Here is an 18,063-nt window from a genome sequence, read left to right as displayed (position 1 = left end):
CTGCAGAGAAATAGACCAGCAGGGCTGCCAGGCAACTGGTATTGATTAAAAGGAAATAAATATGGCAGCCTCCGTATACCTCTTACTTCAGTTCCCCTTTAAGTTTTTTTTTATTATTACATTTTCAGAAAAAAGTAGAAAAGTAAACAATGAACGTTTGTAATATATCAAGACATCAGCAGTGAGCCTGAACTGTAGAGGAACATCAACTGACTGAAAACATACATCATAAACTGTATGGATAGGAGGTGGCCTCCATGGCCTGGTTATTGGTGGAGAATGTTGGAGCTTGGACATATGGATTCAGGGAGTGTATAACATTTGCTATGGCATTGTCGGGTGTTAATGAAGTTACATATCTTTTACCCATTAACTTGGGCGCTCACGGCTTGGCTACACGATTGTTAGAGTTTTAAAGGGACGTCATCGGACGTCCACCGGGCTGTACTGCGCAGGCGCAGAACTACTGTGCCTGCGCAGTACAGCCCGGAGGACGTCCGATGACGTCAGCGCGCCGGCGTGGGACGCAGAAGTGCCGGGCCTTGGAGCGCAGAAGAGCCCGACCTCGCAGCCGGCCTGGCCAGGTCGGGTCGGCCACCGGAGACCACCGGGAGCCTGCGGAGCGGCGGCGAGGGCACCTCCTGCCTGCCACGGGCTGGAGGAAGCCCCAGGTAAGTGGAAATTGATTTTTATTTTTTAACCACCCTCCCTGAACCTTCCCTTTAAAGAGAAACTCCAACCTAGAATTGAACTTTATTCCAATCAGTAGCTGATACCCCCTTTGACATGAGAAATATAATGCTTTTTACAAACAGACCATCAGGGGGCGCTGTATGACTGATTTTGTGCTGAAATCCCTCCCACAAGAAGCTCTGAGTACCGCGGTACTTTTGGCAGTTTGTTACAATGTAACAAGGTTCACAGACAGGAATTAGCTGTTTACAGCTGTCTCTAACAGCCAAAACAGCTAGCAGCAGCTACATAACCTGCCCACAGTAAAAATGTCACCATGTAATAAATGTCAGAATGTAAATCGGGCAGAGGAAAGATTTTACAATGAGCAAACACTGACTAAATCATTTATACATAATTATGGTAAAAAATTAAGCACTTTTTTAGTACATTATTCTCACTGGAGTTCCTCTTTAAGTTTTGTTTGAGTAACCTAACCCTCCTGTGAGGGAGAGGTTGTAGATTGTGAACTCATATTTTATTGAGTAGCTAAAGGGAGAAATGGATAATGATCCAACATTTTGCCAAGACAAAAAAAAAATAACAACATAATTATACTCCATTCATCTAGGAGTGAAATTTCCATGTTGCAATGTTGCAGGGTTCATAATGTGTGAGGCCTATGAGAGGATTGAGCTAATTGCTGCAGTGTCTGTCCTCATACAGTTTATTATTGGCTAGTGATCGCCAGGTCATCTACGGAAAGATGCTTATTGTGGTTTGCCTTCCTAAAACAGAAGGTATTTGTGATAATTCTGCTTTAAAGGACCTCCGAGGTGAAAATAACCTGATGAGAAAAACAATTGTATCTATCCTCCTAAAAATGACTTTTTTAGATGTTCCACGGTTTTATTTTATATTTAAATCTAGTTTTTAAGTTTTTACTGTTTCACTGTCTCTGGTCAATGACACCGTCGTTGAAGTATGCTAGAGCTCAAATCTATGAAATATTGACCCTTTTTATCTCTTTCCTGCTCCAGGAAGCCATTTACATACAGAAAAGTATTTTATGGCTGTAATTACTTATCAGTGAGGGTTATGTTATAGTTTGACCAGGCTGACCCGGTCCCGACCCGGAGAGAAACTGTCACTTGCATACCTGATTTTTAACCCTTTCAGGCAGAGAAAGAAAAAAAGGAACACAGCATAGTTATTTGAATGCTTGCCACTGTACATACACATGTCTATCTCATTGTGTCACATATCACCTCGGTTGTCCTTTAAGTGAACATCTGTGGTTACCCACAATGCACCTCTACTGAATATGCAAATTATCTCTTTATGACCCTAAAGCCTGGCTTTATGTCTGGATGTAAAGCTGCTTCAGGGGCATAAAGAGATAATTTGCATATTCTGTAGTGGTGCATTGTGGGTAATCACAGATGTTCACTTAAAGCTGAATTATCGCAAATACCTTCTGTTTTAAGAAGGCAAATCACACCAAGCATTGCTTTTTAGTAGGAGGGCTTTTCGGTCTCTTTTAGTCCACTGTACTTTTCTTGTGGTTTTGGGTCAACCTGAGCTGCTTGGTTACACTATTAGGAAAGATAGGGTGGGAGGGGGGCACACTGGGAGTAAGGATGGTCCTCCTGTGTATTGCGAGAAAAACTGAAGCATATGGTTTGGTTGAGGGTCTTGTTTGAGGAGGCTCTTGGGGCCTACATCAGAACCATAGTAATTGTCCAGTTTGTGTTCTATAATGGCTTTAAAGAGAAACCATGACCAAGAATTTAACTTTATCCCAATCAGTAGCTGATACCCCCTTTGCCATGAGGAATCTTTTCCTTTTCTCAAACGGATCATCAGGGGGCTCTGTATGGCTGATATTGTGGTGAACCCCCTCCCACGGTGTGACATCAGGACCATGGTCCTGACAGTTTCCTGTCTGTGAACCTCATTGCACTGTGGGAAATAACAGCTGTCAAAAAAGCAAGCAGCATCTCCTTCCACTGACATCACCTGCCAGTAGTAAAAATTTCACCATGTGGTAAATGTCAGAATGTAAATCAGGGAGAGGAAAGATTTTACAATGTGAAAACTCTGACTAAATCATTTATACATAATTATTGTAAAAATGAAGCACTTTTTTATTACATTATTTTCACTCGAGTTCCTCTTTAACTTTAATTGTATGTGTAAACATTATGACTCACAATAGAATAAACATACAGGGCCAGAGGACTGACAAGCAGGTTCATAAAGTACTGATGTGTGAAGGAGCTGTATAAAATGTAGTGCTCTATCATCCATGAAAAGTCATCAAGTATTCACTAGATAGCACATTAAATAATAGGAATAGAGATGGCCCGAACCTCTGATTTTAGGTTCACGAACCGCGTTCGCGAACCTCCGCAAACGTTCGCGAACATACGAACTTTTGCGAACCGCAATAGACTTCAATGGGGAGGCGAACTTTGAAAACTGGAAACATTTATGCTGGCCACAAAAGTGATGGAAAAGATGTTTCAAGGGGTCTAACATCTGAGTTTTTGCATGGCAGAGTGGGATACGCGCCAAAAGTCCCAGGGATAAAGCAGCATTTTAAGGGCAGAAATCACATTGCATACTTTATACTGGTTGAACTCGATGGACGTATGTCTTTTTTCAACCAAAATAACTATGTAACTATGTAACTAAATTGGAGGCCTAAAGTGCTTTAAAACATCTTGCATGTGTATACATAAATCAGGGAGTGTAATTAGAGTACTGCTTCCCACTGACACACCAAACTCACTGTGTAACGCACCGCAAACAGCTGTTTGTGTTGTGACGGCCGTGCTGGACTGGTGCGCACCACGGCGAGAGTGCAGGCAATGGCGGTTTTCAAGTCCATATGGTCGCCAGGCTGAGGTAGCTCAATGACAGAACAACAGTGTCTGTCCAGGTGATCGAATTTAGTCTGTCCACAATGAAGCAACAACCTTATTATCTTTGGTGTGCCACCCCCCGAGACACTCATATAGCCGTCGGTCATTGCTTTATTGTGATATGCAAGCCCCTTCACCGTGGCAAGGTAACGATCACGAAGTGGAATTGACACATGTACATGCCTTTTGTTTTGTTGTTGCAGCCACAGTGCAGCCAAAAAAATTAGGCAGGCATGTACACGTACCAGAAAAATTAGTATAGCAGCGGCCTTAAAAATTCAGGAATCCGCCTGGAGTCCTGGACCCTGTTGGTGGTGGCGGAGAAGGCAGTCAAGCTGCGTGCAGGTAGAGATGCTGTGTGGGGAGCGACTTAGTCATGGACCAGGCAGTCACACGGCGTGCAGGCAGAGATGATGTGTGCGGGGACTGACTTAGTCTTCGGGCGGGCAGTAGCCCTCCGGGATCCATGCCTCATTCATTTTTATAAAGGTGAGGTACTGAAATTTTTTTTGACTTAGGCGACTTCTCTTCTCACAGTGACAATGCCTCCAACTGCACTGAAGGTCCTTTCTGACAGGACGCCTGAGGCAGGGCAAGACAGAAGTTGGATGGCAAATTGGGAAATCTCTGGCCACAAGTCAAGCCTGCGCATCCAGTAGTCCAAGGGTTCATCGCTGCTCACAGTGTCTACATCCACACTTAAGGCCAGGTAGTCGGCTACCTGCCGGTCCAGGTGTTGGTGGAGGGTGGATCCAGAAGGGCTAAGGCGAGGCTTTGGACTAAAGAATGTCTGCATGTCCAACATCACCATGAGATCGCTGGAGCGTCCTGTGCTTATCTGCGTGGACAAGGGAGAAGGATTACTGGCAGTGGTACCTTTATTGGGTTGTGCTGTGACATCACCCTTAAACGCATTGTAAAGCATAGTTGCCAGCTTGTTCTGCAAGTGCTGCATCCTTTCTGCCTTCTGGTGATTTGGAAACATCTCCGCCACTTTGTGCCTATACCGAGGGTCTAGTAGCATGGCCATCCAGTACAGCTCATTACCTTTGAGGTTTTTTTATACGGGGGTCCCTCAAAAGGCTGGACAGCATGAAAGACGCCATCTGCACAAAGTTGGATGCAGACATACTATCCATCTCCTCTTGCTCTTCCTCAGTGATGTCAGCTAAGTTCTCCTCCTCCCCCCAGCCACGAACAATACCTCAGGAAAGTTGAGCAGCACAAGCCCCCTGCAACACCTGCTGTGGTTGTTCTTCCGCCTCATCCTACTCCTCCAAAACAACACCTTTCTCATCATCTGACTCCTCTTTCCCAAACGACACTTCCTCCTCCTCCTCCCCCCTCTGTGCTGCCACAGATGTGTAGGAATCATCTGCTTCTGCTGAGAATTGATCCCACAACTCTTCCTCCCATTCCTGTTCCTGTTCACGCTCCTCTACAGCTTGATCCACCACTCTACGCATGGCACGCTCCAGGAAGAAGGCATATGGGATCAAGTCACTGATGGCGCCTTCACTGCGACTCACCAGGTTTGTCACCTCCTCAAACGACCGCATGAGCCTGCAGGCATTTCGCATCAGTGTCTTGTACTTCGGCCAGAACATCCCCATCTCCCCAGACTGTGTCCTTTGACTGTAGTTGTAGAGATACTCTTTGACGGCTTTCTCCTGTTGTAGCAGGCGGTCGAACATCAGGAGGATCGAATTCCAGCAAGTCAGGCTATCGCAATTCAAGCGTCTCACCGGCAAGTTGTTTCTCCGCTGAATATTGGCAAAGCGTGCCATGGCCGTGTAAGACCGCCTAAAATGCCCACACACCTTCCTGGACTGCTTTAGGATGTCCTGTAAGCCTGGGTACTTAGACACAAATATATGAATTATGAGATTGAGCACATGTGCCATGCAGGGTACATGTGTCAACTTTCCCAAATTCAAAGTCGAAATGAGATTGCTGCCGTTGTCACACACCATGTTGCCGATCTCCAATTGGTGCGGGGTCAGCCACTGATCCACCTGTTTGTTCAGAGCAGCCAGGAGAGCTGCTCCAGTGTGACTCTCCGCTTTGAGGCAAGACATGTCTAAGATGGCGTGACACTGTCGTACCTGGCATGCAGCATAGGTCCTGGGGAGCTGGGGCTGTGTAGCTGGAGAGGAGATTGCAGCACCAGAGTTGAGCTGCCACTTAGCCAAGGAGGAGATGGAGGACGACAGTGAAAAGGATGTAGCAGGAGGAGAGGAGGTGGCAGCAGGCCCACCTGCAAGCCGTGGAGGTGTCACTAGGTCCGCTGCACAGCCATGTACTCCCTGCTTGCCAGCGGTCACCAGGTTGACCCAATGGGCTGTGTAAGTAATGTACCTGCCCTGACCGTGCTTGGCAGACCAGGCATCCGTGGTCAGATGGACCCTTGACCCAACGCTGTGTGCCAGAGATGACACCACTTGCCTCTCAACTTCATGGTACAGTTTGGGTATCGCCTTTTTGGAGAAATAATTGCGGCCTGGTATCTTCCACTGTGGTGTCCCAATGGCCACAAATTTTCGGAAGGCCTCAGAGTCCACCAGCTGGTATGGTAACAGCTGGCGGGATAACAGTTCCGCCAAGCCATCTGTCAGATGCCGGACAAGGGGGTGACTGGCAGATATTGGCTTCTTCCACTCAAAGATTGCCCTCATGGACACCTGGCTGCTGCTGTGGGCAGAGGAGCAGGAACCGCTCAAGGGGATAGGCGCAGTGTAGGAGGTTGGCTGTAATTGTGAAGGTGCAAGGGAGAAAGAGGCTGAAGAAGATGATGCACCTGAAGGAGGAAGAGGAGAAGGAGGGTGGCTTTGCTTTTGTGTTCTGCTTTTGCTCAGGTGGTCTTCCCATTGCAGTTTGTGCCTTTTTGCAGCATGTGCCTTCATAAGGCAGTTGTCCCTACGTGGATGTTGGCCTTTCCACGGCTCAATTTTTAGTGGCAGAGAGAACAGATGGCATTGCTCTGATCTTTGGCATACACACTAAAAATTTTCCACACCGCTGAGCCACCCTGGGGTGTGGGCACTATGATGGCGTCAGCAGCTGACGTTAAAGGGCATGTTAGCTGGCTGTACATAGGTGGCGATATATGGCACTGGACACTGCCACCAGCTGTTTCTGATGACAAGCTCCCCCTGCTTCTTTCAGCAACTTGTCTCCTCCTACTCCTCTCTGCCCCCCCCCCCCCCCTCTGAACTGGTACCTTGGTCATCGTGTCTCTTAGGATCCCACGTGGCATCCATGGCAGTATTATCATCATAATCATCCTCCAAAGCTTCGCTTGTATCAGACACCTCCAAAACTGCACCAACAGCAGGTACTTCATCGTCCTCCTCCTCACACCTTACGTCCATAGTGTTGCTTAACTCAGACATATGAGGTGGTGTAACTTGCGTAGCGCCTTCATCTTGTTGTAACAATAATGGCTGTGAATCAGTGATTTCCCCACCAAATAACTCCTGCGAAGTGTCAAATGTAGCGGATGTGGTACTTGGAGTAGCACTGGTGGATGCGGAAGATGAGGTGTTCTATGTTAAATACTCAACCACGTCCTGACAATGTTGGCAGTTGTTGGGAAGTGCCTTTTTCGTGCAGCTGCCTGTCTCACACACACACACACAGGTACCCTGAACAGGTGCAATGACTGGTGGTATTAACAATGCATGCGCTCACGTAGGTATAGGTAGGTAGGTGCACTGAACAGTGAACAGGTGCAGTGATTGGGATTACAAATGTGCAGCTGCCTGTCACACACACACACAGGCAGGTACCCTGAACAGGTGCAATGAATGGTGGTATTAACAATGCGTGCGCTCACGTAGATATATATAAGTAGGTGCACTGAACAGTGAACAGGTGCAGTGATTGGGATTACAAATGTGCAGCTGCCTGTCACACACACAGGTAGTCACTGAATGTGCTGGGCCTGGCAGTGGCACAGTACGAATTGCCAAGGCTGTCTATGCAACACAAGTGTCTGTGGGACACACACACAAAAAAAAAAATAGATCACAAGAACAAGATTAGCTCTCAAAAGAGCTGTTGAGGGGTGCTTTTTTAGCAATAAGAATCAGCAAGAAGCTAACAAGCCTACAAGAGCCTAACTAAGCTTTCCCTATAGCTCTCTCTGCAGCAGCAGCAGCAGCAGCTCTCCCTTCTCTAATTACTGTAGGCACACGAGTGAGTCCAATGCCTGATGCTGCCTGCCTTTTATAAGGGGGAGTGGGACTTCAGGAGGGAGTGCAGCCTGCTTGGTTACAATGTGCCTGCTGACTGTGATGTAGAGGGTCAAAGTTGACCCTAATGATGCACTATGGGGGCGAATCGAACTTCCGGACAAGTTTGCGGTTCTCCTCGATCGCGAACCCTGGAAGTTAGCCGGTTCCTGTTCGCTGGCGAACAGTTCAGCCCTTTTCTAAATAGGAACAAGAGGCAAAATTACAGCTGCTTTCAGCTCACTTATTGACCACAGAGCATACAGTTAATCACATTAGCAGTGCTGTCGCCATACATTACAGGCTTGGGTAGGGTGACATGCAATCAATGGTAGCACTATGAGAAAAAAACAAGGACTAATATAAATCAAATGCTTTTAATTAGTTATGTGTCATCATAAACAAGCTTCCCATGTTGATCTATGGCCGGCATCAATAACATCATTTGATATACAGTGCATGTAAGCATTTAGTTTAGGATATGAAATAGCTTTGTGATCCTCTCTATTTGCTTGACTTGCTCCAGCATTGTGATTTACCATCCCATACCATAGGAATACATCAAACAGCTTACATGTGGCTTGAAGAAAAAGAGACACTAAATCTATTAAACAACTGATTTGCGTGTGCTCACATATTAAAGTTGGCCTTTTAGTCAGCTGCCCACCAGAAGTTTACTGCACATAGATGACAAATGTAAGCTTACTAATGTGGCGCTAGATGTAGACCATACATGTCAAACTCTAGCCCGCGGGAAAAATCTGGCCCTCAGAACCATCAAATTTGGCCCCAGGTGGTTTCCCCAGTTTGCATTAAGTTTGGCCCACTGTAGACCACTAGGGATGATATATTGGAGGTTAAGCCCTAGATCACCAGGGAAGCCATATTAGGAGAGAGGGGGAAAGCACTAGACACCAAGAAGCTGAATAGGGACTGAAGGGTGGTCACTAGCCAGTAGGGAACTGTATAGGAGAAGGAGGGGAGCACTAGACACCAGGGAACTATATAGTAGAGAGAGGGCACCACTAGACACCTGGGAATTGTAAAGGGAAGGGAGGGGGGCATTAGACACCAGGGAACTATATAAGGCAGGAAGGGTGCCACTAGACAATAGGGGAGGGATAACCACTAAACACCAGGGAACTGTGTAGAGGTGGGAAGATGACCACTAGACACAAGGGAACTTTATAAGGGAGGGAGGTGGCCACTCGACATTGAGGTTGGCCCATGACTTGGTCTCAATGTTACATTTCGGCCCACTTTGTATTATAGTTTGACACCCCTAATGTAGAGTTATATGCGTAACTCAATTTATGGTTCTGTGAAATGCTGAAATATCCTAGCGTCAAATGTTATAAAAACGGTAGGATAATAGAATGATATGATATTTTTGACCTTCTAGTATACAGTTCACAGCAGTATAAGGTGACAACTGAGGATAATGACCACAAGCAGTCCCTGCATTCTTGAGGATGGTGTTCTTTGAGTTATACTCAGTATGTTATTATTTCATCTAAACATTGCTTTTTGAGTTCTCTATTTTTGGATCATCTGACAACAGCACTTTCTCCCAAACCTTCTCTAAATTACTTTTTACTGAGTTAAAGAGACTCTGTAGCAAATGTTTCATCCTTATTTCTTCTATCCTATACGTTCCTATACCTCTTCTAATGTGGTGTGGATTGTTGCAGCCTTTTCTAGTTGCACTGTCTCTGTAATATATCTAATCTTATTTTCTTTGTCAAGCTTTGTCGACCCAGAGAGGAATGCACTGCCTCTGCTGTGATAGGGAGAAGTTGTGCACACCCCCTGCAGGCTCTGTGTGTGTGCTTTGTTTATCCCTCACAGACAGGTCTCTGCTCTCAATCTCAGCTTGTCTGAGGGGGGAGGGAGCTGCCCATGCTGAGAAAATGTGAGAATCCCTGACTGGAGTGCAGAAAATTCACTATGTAATAAAACTTGTAGTATACTGTAACATGATATATATATATATATATATATATATATATATATATATATATATATATATATATATATATATATATATATAGTTATATATATAGTTATATATATATGGTTATATATATATATATATATATATAGTTATATATATATGTAAGTATATATATATATATATATATATATATATATATATATATATATTACACGTACATCATTTCCTGGTTACCGGCCATGTTTTTTGTTTGTAAACACTGCCTAAAACTGGCGATTAAAAACCAGGATCACGGCGAGGAGCAGCAGAAATGGAAAAGAGGGATCCAGCAGATCACGGGGACTCGATTGGTATGTTTTTTATTTTACAATTCGGACAATACAGATTCTCTTTAACAGGCCTTTGCTTCTGCTTTCTTGAGCAGGAAGACTTTCCGAGTGCTGCAAGATATCAATCAATTATGGCATAGTGTGTTACCAGTTGTGTTCATGGTGACTGTGGTTCCAACTGCCTTTACATCATTAACAAGCTCCTCCCATGTAGTTGTGGGTTGGCCCCTCACCATTCTCATGGTCATCTACACCCCATGAGGCAAGATCTTGCATGGAGCTCCAGGCCGAAGGGCAATGATGGTCCTTTTATATTTTTTCCATTTCCGAATAGTTGCACCAACAATTGTCACCTTTTAACCAAGTTGCATGCTAATGGTCTTAACCACTTGAGGACCCCCCCTTTACCCCCCCCTTAAGGACCAGCACTGTTTGTTGTGATCTGTGCTGGGTGGGCTCTGCAGCCCCCAGCACAGATCAGGGTGCACGCAGAGCGATCAGATCGCCCCCCTTTTTTCCCCCCTATGGGGATGATGTGCAGGGGGGGTCTGATCGCTCCTGCGTGCAGGCATGTTGCGGGGGGGGGGCACCTCAAAGCCCCCCTCTGCGGCGACATTCTCCCCCTCCCTCTCCTACCTTTCCCCCCCGGTGATCCGGGCTGCACAGGACGCTATCCGTCCTGTGCAGCCAGTGACAGGATGTCCCCTGTCACATGGTGGCGATCCCGGGCCGCTGATTGGCCGGGGATCGCCGATCTGCCTTACGGCGCTGCTGCGCAGCAGCGCCGTACAATGTAAACAAAGCGGATTATTTCTGCTTGTGTTTACATTTAGCCTGCGAGCCGCCATCGGCGGCCCGCAGGCTATTCACTGAGCCCCCCGCCGTGATTTGACAGGAAACAGCCGCTCACGCGAGTGGCTGCTTCCTGATTAATCAGCCTGCAGCTGGCGACGCAGAACTGCGTCGCTGGTCCTGCAGCTGCCACTTTGCCGACGCACGGTATAAGCGTGCGGTCGGCAAGTGGTTAAAGCCCATTCCATCATTGTGCAGGTCAACAATCTAGTCTTATATGTCCTTCAACAGCTCCTTGTTCTTGCTCATGGTGATGGAGAGGTTGTGGAACTGATTCTTTGGACAAGTATCTTTTATCTACATAATATGTTTAGATTAGGAATCAGGAGTATCAGCAATTGATTGACTAGAATCTGTGTGCCACAAAGGCACATATCTTTGGTAGCAGAATTCTGGGTTGGTGGGTATCAAATAATTTTTTTTTTAGTCAGTGACATGCAAAACAATTTATAACTTATAGTTATAATAGTAATAGTTATTATAGTAATTATCATCAATGTACACATTAAAAAAAACAACAACAAAAAATCATTTGCAGCCAATAGCTTTTTATGGACAATCAATTCCAGATGTTTGTCTTATCTTTCACCCAGTTCAGTGAAACTTCATGAAGTATTTATTATGGTAACTTTTAAAGGGTGTATGTACAGTCCCAGTGCTACTTATATCAACCCCATGCTGATGACGCATATGTACAGCATCTTTAGTGCTCTCTTACTCTACAGGGATTGGTACCCGATCCACTGGGTGACAGAGATCCAGCAGACAGTTGCAAATCGTTGCCAGGCGACTCTGTGGCTTAACATGTTTGAGTCTAGGGAACAGATAAAAAGGTTCAGAAGTTCAAGCTTTGTCTTTGTGGGAGCTGAAAAACATTAAAAACCATCATTCACCTGAGACAGTAAATACTTCAAACTTACATTCTTAACTTTAAGATACAAAATAAAATTTAGTATTAGAAATGTAGATATAATTATTTATCTAAGTTTATTTTCACTACAGGTTTGGTTTATTCCTTTAAAAATACAATAATATAGTTACTGTATGATAATATAATCGATATTAGATATTAAAATCGCTTTTATACAAAACTGAAATGTACACTTAACCTTCCAAAGTAAGCCCGAGCTTACTTTGCTAGCTGCGTGTGTACTCCGATCGCCGCCGCTCTGCGCCGATTAGCCGCCGCTCGCCGCGCCGCCCTCCCCCCCAGACCCCGTGCGCTGCCTGGCCAATCAGTGCCAGGCAGCGCTGAGGGGTGGATCGGGACTCCCAATGACGTCACAACGTCGATGACGTCGGTGACGGCATCCTGCCCGTCGCCATGGCGATGGGGGAAGCCCTCCAGGAAATCCCGTTCTTTGAACGGGATTTCCTGATCGCAGATCGATCGAAGCATGTGTGGGGATGCCGCTGCACAGCGGCTATCATGTAGTGAGCCCTGGGCTCGCTACATGATTTAAAAAAAATTTTTTTAAAAAGCTGCTGCGCTGCCCCCTGGCGGTTTTTAATAGACCACCAGGAGGGTTAAAGGACAACCGAGATGACATGTGACATGATGAGATAGACATGCGCATGTACAGTGTCAAGAACACAAATAACTAGGCTATGTTCCTTTTTTTCTTTCTCTGCCTGAAACAGTTAAACTTCAGGTATGCAAGTGACAGTTTCTGTCAGGGTCGGGACTGGGGCGGACTGGGTCAGACTATAGCATAACCCTCATTGATAAGAAATTACAACCATAAAACACTTTCCTGTTAGTAAATTGCTTCTGAGAGCATTAAAGATAAAAAGGATCAATAATTCATAGATTTGAGCTCTAACATACTTCAATGAAGGTGTCATTGAGCAGAGACAATGAAACAGTAAAAACATAAAAACTAGATTTAAATATAAAATAAAACTGTGGGATATCTAAAAAAAAGTCATTTTTAGGAGAAGGAAGATAGATACAATTGGTTTTCTCATCAGTTTATTTTCACCTTGAATATCCTTTAAGCCTGGTACACAGATACAATTTTCTGTCAGATTGAATATTTCCGACAGGTCCGATCTGATTTCCGAATGTTTTTCTAATCGATTTTGTGATCACTTCTATATAAAAACGATTAGAAAAATGATCGAAAATCAGATCGACCTGTCGGAATTAATTGACTTGAACGTCAATCTGATGGAAAATTGCATCGTGTGTACCAGGCATAAAACTCAATAAATGATTCATGCTCCTTTTTTAATTGAATGCGATCACTGCTCATTTTATTGGGCGGAAAAGCCTATTTGGTTATGTGCATTCTTGGCTTTATTTTTCAACAGAAGTTCCAAAAAGAGTCATTTTCCAACTTAGCACCATGCTGGCAGATTTATTGCTTCTTTTAATGAAGTGCGAAAACAAATTTTTAAGTAATTTAAAAGTTAATCCAACTTGTTTAATAAAGTGAAAATGCAGCCAAGAACAGGAATGGTGCCCATTGTTTTGCTATGGTTTTGAAGTTGTAATGTTCTGAAGGGATTAAAGGACTTTGTTTGTATTTTTAATTGATGTTGTGAAATGAAATGTCATAGGAATTGTGAACTCTCGCCAACCCCTTGCGTTGCTGCTGCGGGAAAGGAGATAATCTGTCTTTCTTCTGCTTGTCGTTGTCTGTGCAGATTTACGGAGAATCACTGCTGGGTTCTTGGGCATGGCTGCTGCGGTTCTCCTGTGTGGATGTATCGTGGCTGCGGTCAGCTTCTTCTGGGAAGAGAGCCTTACACAGCATGTGGCTGGACTGCTGTTCCTCATGACAGGTACCTCCTGCAACAACTACAACTTTCTCCTCAGTCAGTAGAGGAAGTACAGTAGAGTCTCAGTTATTCGGCGCCGACGGGAATCAGCTTTCTGATTGCTTGAGACTCACTGTTAAAAATAGGCCTAGCTAATACAGTACTAATCCTCACTCTATATACATACCATCTATATTAAATGATAATATACTGTAATTGAAAGTGTATTAACCTTGGAGGAGCCATGGAACCTAGTCTTTAAAGTATGAGATGGCGTGTGTGGGCCAATTTATACTTACCGGGCTTCCTCCAGCCCCATGATGTGCTTGGAGTCCCTCAACGCCCTCCCTGGCCGCTCCATTCTCTCAGAAATCCTCCCAATAATCGGGTCAGTTGCCGACAGCCGTGGTCTTTATCACATGCACGGCTTGACCGAAAGCATGCCCTGTTTCACTCCTGTGCCTTGGAGCTCCAGGCTGCGGGAGCGCAAAAGGGGTGCACTTGTGCAGGAGAGCACGGCCAGCCTGATTACCGGGAGGTTTTCTGAAAGAACAGAGTGGCCAGGGAAGACGTCGATGGACTCCAAGCACCTCATGGGACTGGAGGAGGCCCCAGGTAAGTATAAATCGGCCCATTGATTCCAAATAACCGGCAGTCTACTGTAGAACTCTGGTCATCACAATGAAAATGATCACAGGTATTGCTGTATTGGTACAGTAAAGAAATAGCTTGGTGTTATTACTATAATGACAGATTCAGTACTTCCTGTCCTGCTGGTTGGCAGATGCAACAGTAGGAGGGGGTCACTTGCATCCTGGTAGTCTTGCCTGACATATTTGGTAGAGTTATGGGTGGAGAAATCATACCATATTCCCACCCATTTAAGTTTTATAGTTTTTTGAATAGTATCAGAATGGCTTCTAAAGCCATTACAGTACATTTCATTTTCTGGCAATGCCCTTCAGCAAACATTAGTGTGGAGATAGTATTGGAGAGACTTTGTTGCTCCCTCATTTTCATTACTACACTTCCTCACCTCTCTCAGGGCTGGAACCCACTAGAGCGGTTTTGTGAGCGTTTAGGGAGCGATTCAAACCGCTAGTGATTTCCCTAAACGCTCAGCTAATGTTAATGGATGGGCCAAATTCCACTAAATCGATTGCGATTACGAAATCGTAAAACGCAGGTCATGCAGCATTTTTCGTGTTTAGTCTCAGCGGTTAGCGTTTCTGCAATGTAAAGTATATACACGCTGGTGTAATCGACTAATCAAAACCTGCACAGAGAGTGATTTCGCTAGCGTTTTGAAATTACTGCACACTGTAAAACAATTACTGTATATTCTGGCGTATAAGACTACGCCGGATGACATTGATGCCGGGTGATACACCCTATCCTGTTACCGCCTCTTAGATCTCCCTGCTGAGGACTGTAGTGAAGTGGTGCAGGTGCACATATGTAAGATCTGAGAGGCAGAGAAGGAGGTAAATAGGATACAAGGGCGGGCCAGATGGGTGAAAGAGGCGTGTTTTATGGTCACAGCGCAATCTATTCTTCCATACCACTCTGATAAACAGGTAGACAAGGAGAGCTGACCAGTCCACTTAGGGAGAGTTGACCAATCCAACCAGTCAATCGCCTATATACTGTTATATACTGGATTCCACATACAGTACAGCCCCAGTATCTGTTCATACATAGCACCAGTATATGATGTTTTTTTTTTATTTTTATTTGGTGTGCGTTGGAAGAGGGGTAGTCTTTTACGGCGAGTATATCCCAAACTCTATATTTTAACTGGAAAAGTTGGGGGGGTCGTCTTATTCGCCCAGTCAACTTATACGCCGGAAAGGACCAATCAGAATAAAAAAAAGTTAATCGCTACAAAATCACTGGCAAAAAGCTGACAGTTTTTTAAAACGCTACCAAAATCGCTTATGAAACCGCTTACAAACCGATCATACAAAACGCTAGCGATTGCGAATAGCGATAGTGTTTTGTAGTGGGTTCCAGGCCTCAGACTGATCAGAACCTGGACATTTGTACTATAGGACCTGCGACACGATTTTACATATCCAGATGAAGGTATTACTACAGAGTCATAAACCTTCGTAAACACGAGTTTCCTTCAATGAACCCAGAAAAGTCCTCTTATAATTTGCAGTGGTTCCTGCTACAGGAATTTACATCCATCCCTCAGTAAAATATCTGTTTAATACGTCCAGGGCATCCTTGTGCTGGGTAAACAATTCCCACTCTCCTGGTAACAAAGGCATACAGGACCAAGATAGCCAACCAAAGATATCCAAGATACAATGTTTGCTGTAATTTGTATGTAGAATTGGATCAATTAATTGCAGTTGCTGCAGATTTGGATTGGCCAAGCTGGTTACAAACTGTTTGCACCAATTAGGAATTACTTTTTTCTGTATCCCACACATCTTTATCTAGTGTCAGCAGAGCTCAGCCAATTCCTCCCTAATAGTGTTTGCAATGCTCTACAATGCTTTAGGAACGCCTGTCTACCCGTTGCTGCATTTTCAGATTGCCTTTATTCCTAAATTGGTTAAGCAGACAAACTCAGAGCATTTATCGTGGTTAAGGCAGATAATGTACTACTAGAGCATAGCAAGGGCTTCTGAAATCTTAGTTGTCATGTGTACATTCAGGTTATGTTCTCCAGTGATCTCTAGCCATGGAGAACTTTAATAAACCAGCCCAATTACGAAATATTCACACATTTACTGCCTTGTCGCATGATTGCTGTCCAGAGTGCTCTGTTGTTAGTAGTAACTCTGATTGGGTATAATATAGAGAACTTTGGCTGCTTATACTGGGTTGAACACTGAGATTAAAATACATAATGCAAAGGATGGGAATAAATGACCTCCTGACATCTGGATCATATCAAGGGTTTAGTACTTAAAAAATAGGCAAGACTGGCACTTTCTCAATTCAAAAAATGTAGGTCCCTTCTTCAGGGCAAGCAATGTGTTTTGTCTGATGGCTGCAGGCACTCTGGTGAGTGGCCAGAGTGCTTGCAGCTGCTGGACTGAACACATTGCTTGTAGGTGAGTGAATTGGCTTACTGCCTGGACAGATGTGCTATTGGTGTAATTGACAGACCTTGTTTTGCTTTAAAGATGGGACCTACATGTCCCAAAATGTTGGCTTATTGTCTGCATCAATAAACATGTTTTGAATTAAGAAATGCCAGCTTTTTCATATATTCTATGGATTACAGAGCGGGTGTGCCAGCCTGAAAATTTGATTTGAGCATGTGATGATTGTTTGGGACATACCAAGGGTGTGTGGGTTGAACCAAGTTGTTTGCACTTCACAAATAGGGCTGGGCAATAAAAATACTTTTTCTTTTTTTTTTTTTGCAAACTTGTACTAACTCACATCTCTAATTTTTTTTTGCTAGGAATATTTTGCACCATTTCTTTGTGTACTTATGCAGCAAGTGTTGCTTACGATTTAAACCGCCTGCCAAAATTTATTTACGGGCTTCCAAGTGACGTGGAACATGGATACAGCTGGTCTTTGTTCTGTGCCTGGTGCAGTCTAGGTTTGATAGTAGCGGCCGGATGCCTCTGCACTGCCTATCCATTTATCAGCAGGACCAAGATCTTGCATCTCAAGTTTGCCAGAGACTCCTGCGTATGATTGAGACAAGCAAACCCATGACTTTCTTGCCAACTCACAGACCTTCTTTTGTGCACTACAAACTGAACAGACATGATCTTCACATGACTGTAGACTTTTATGAAAAATGTTCGAAGCACAAATAATCATAGGCTTAAGAGATGTGAGGAAGAACATAGCTCCCTGAACTGCAGAAGGGACAAGTCAGTGGCCCGGTGGCCTTCTACTGCTCCACTGTCGGATCTGCCCTTGAGTATCACTTGCCTCCCTGTGCTCTTCTGCAAACCAATAACACTGGAATGTAATGTGGCCGGATTAGAAACTAGAATTGGATCGTCGTTTAAGAACATAGTGAAATAAATGTCTTTATCAGCAACTGACAACCTTCCAAAGCATGGAAATACTGTGAAACCAAGTGCTTTAGGAAACCATTATTTATGCAACATGTTTGTGTGCGTCTCTGACAGATCTGCCAACGTACAAGCATTGCCTGGTTGCAACTCCACATCCACTACAGTCCTGCTTCTGTTTTTCTCATACTTTTGCTTGTCATCATTTCACAGCAAATAGAAGAACATGGGCCTTCAGACCTTCAGCAGATAAAATGATACGCTGTTAATCACATGCTTGTTGAATTTTACATCCAAACTATTTCAAAGCCGTTTGAGCCCTCGTTCCAGTATTAC

General features: G+C 44.4%; 1 protein-coding gene across 3 annotated transcripts in view; it reads left to right on the top strand.

The window, feature by feature from the left end:
• The window catches only part of TMEM178A (transmembrane protein 178A), a 178,645-nt gene extending 160,876 nt beyond the window's left edge, over positions 1-17,769 (top strand). For all 3 annotated transcript variants that reach the window (XM_068232150.1, XM_068232151.1, XM_068232152.1), the window contains exons 3-4: positions 13,616-13,753; positions 17,157-17,769. In XM_068232150.1, coding sequence (XP_068088251.1) covers positions 13,616-13,753; positions 17,157-17,398 — 380 coding nt within the window. In that variant the 3' untranslated portion in view covers positions 17,399-17,769. The remainder of the gene's footprint in view (positions 1-13,615; positions 13,754-17,156) is intronic.
• The last annotated feature ends 294 nt before the right edge of the window (positions 17,770-18,063 follow it).

Source organism: Hyperolius riggenbachi, chromosome 4 (assembly GCF_040937935.1).
Source record: "Hyperolius riggenbachi isolate aHypRig1 chromosome 4, aHypRig1.pri, whole genome shotgun sequence".
Lineage (NCBI taxonomy): Eukaryota > Metazoa > Chordata > Amphibia > Anura > Hyperoliidae > Hyperolius > Hyperolius riggenbachi.
Note: the sequence above shows the minus strand (reverse complement) of the source record. Positions and strands in the feature narration are given on the sequence as shown.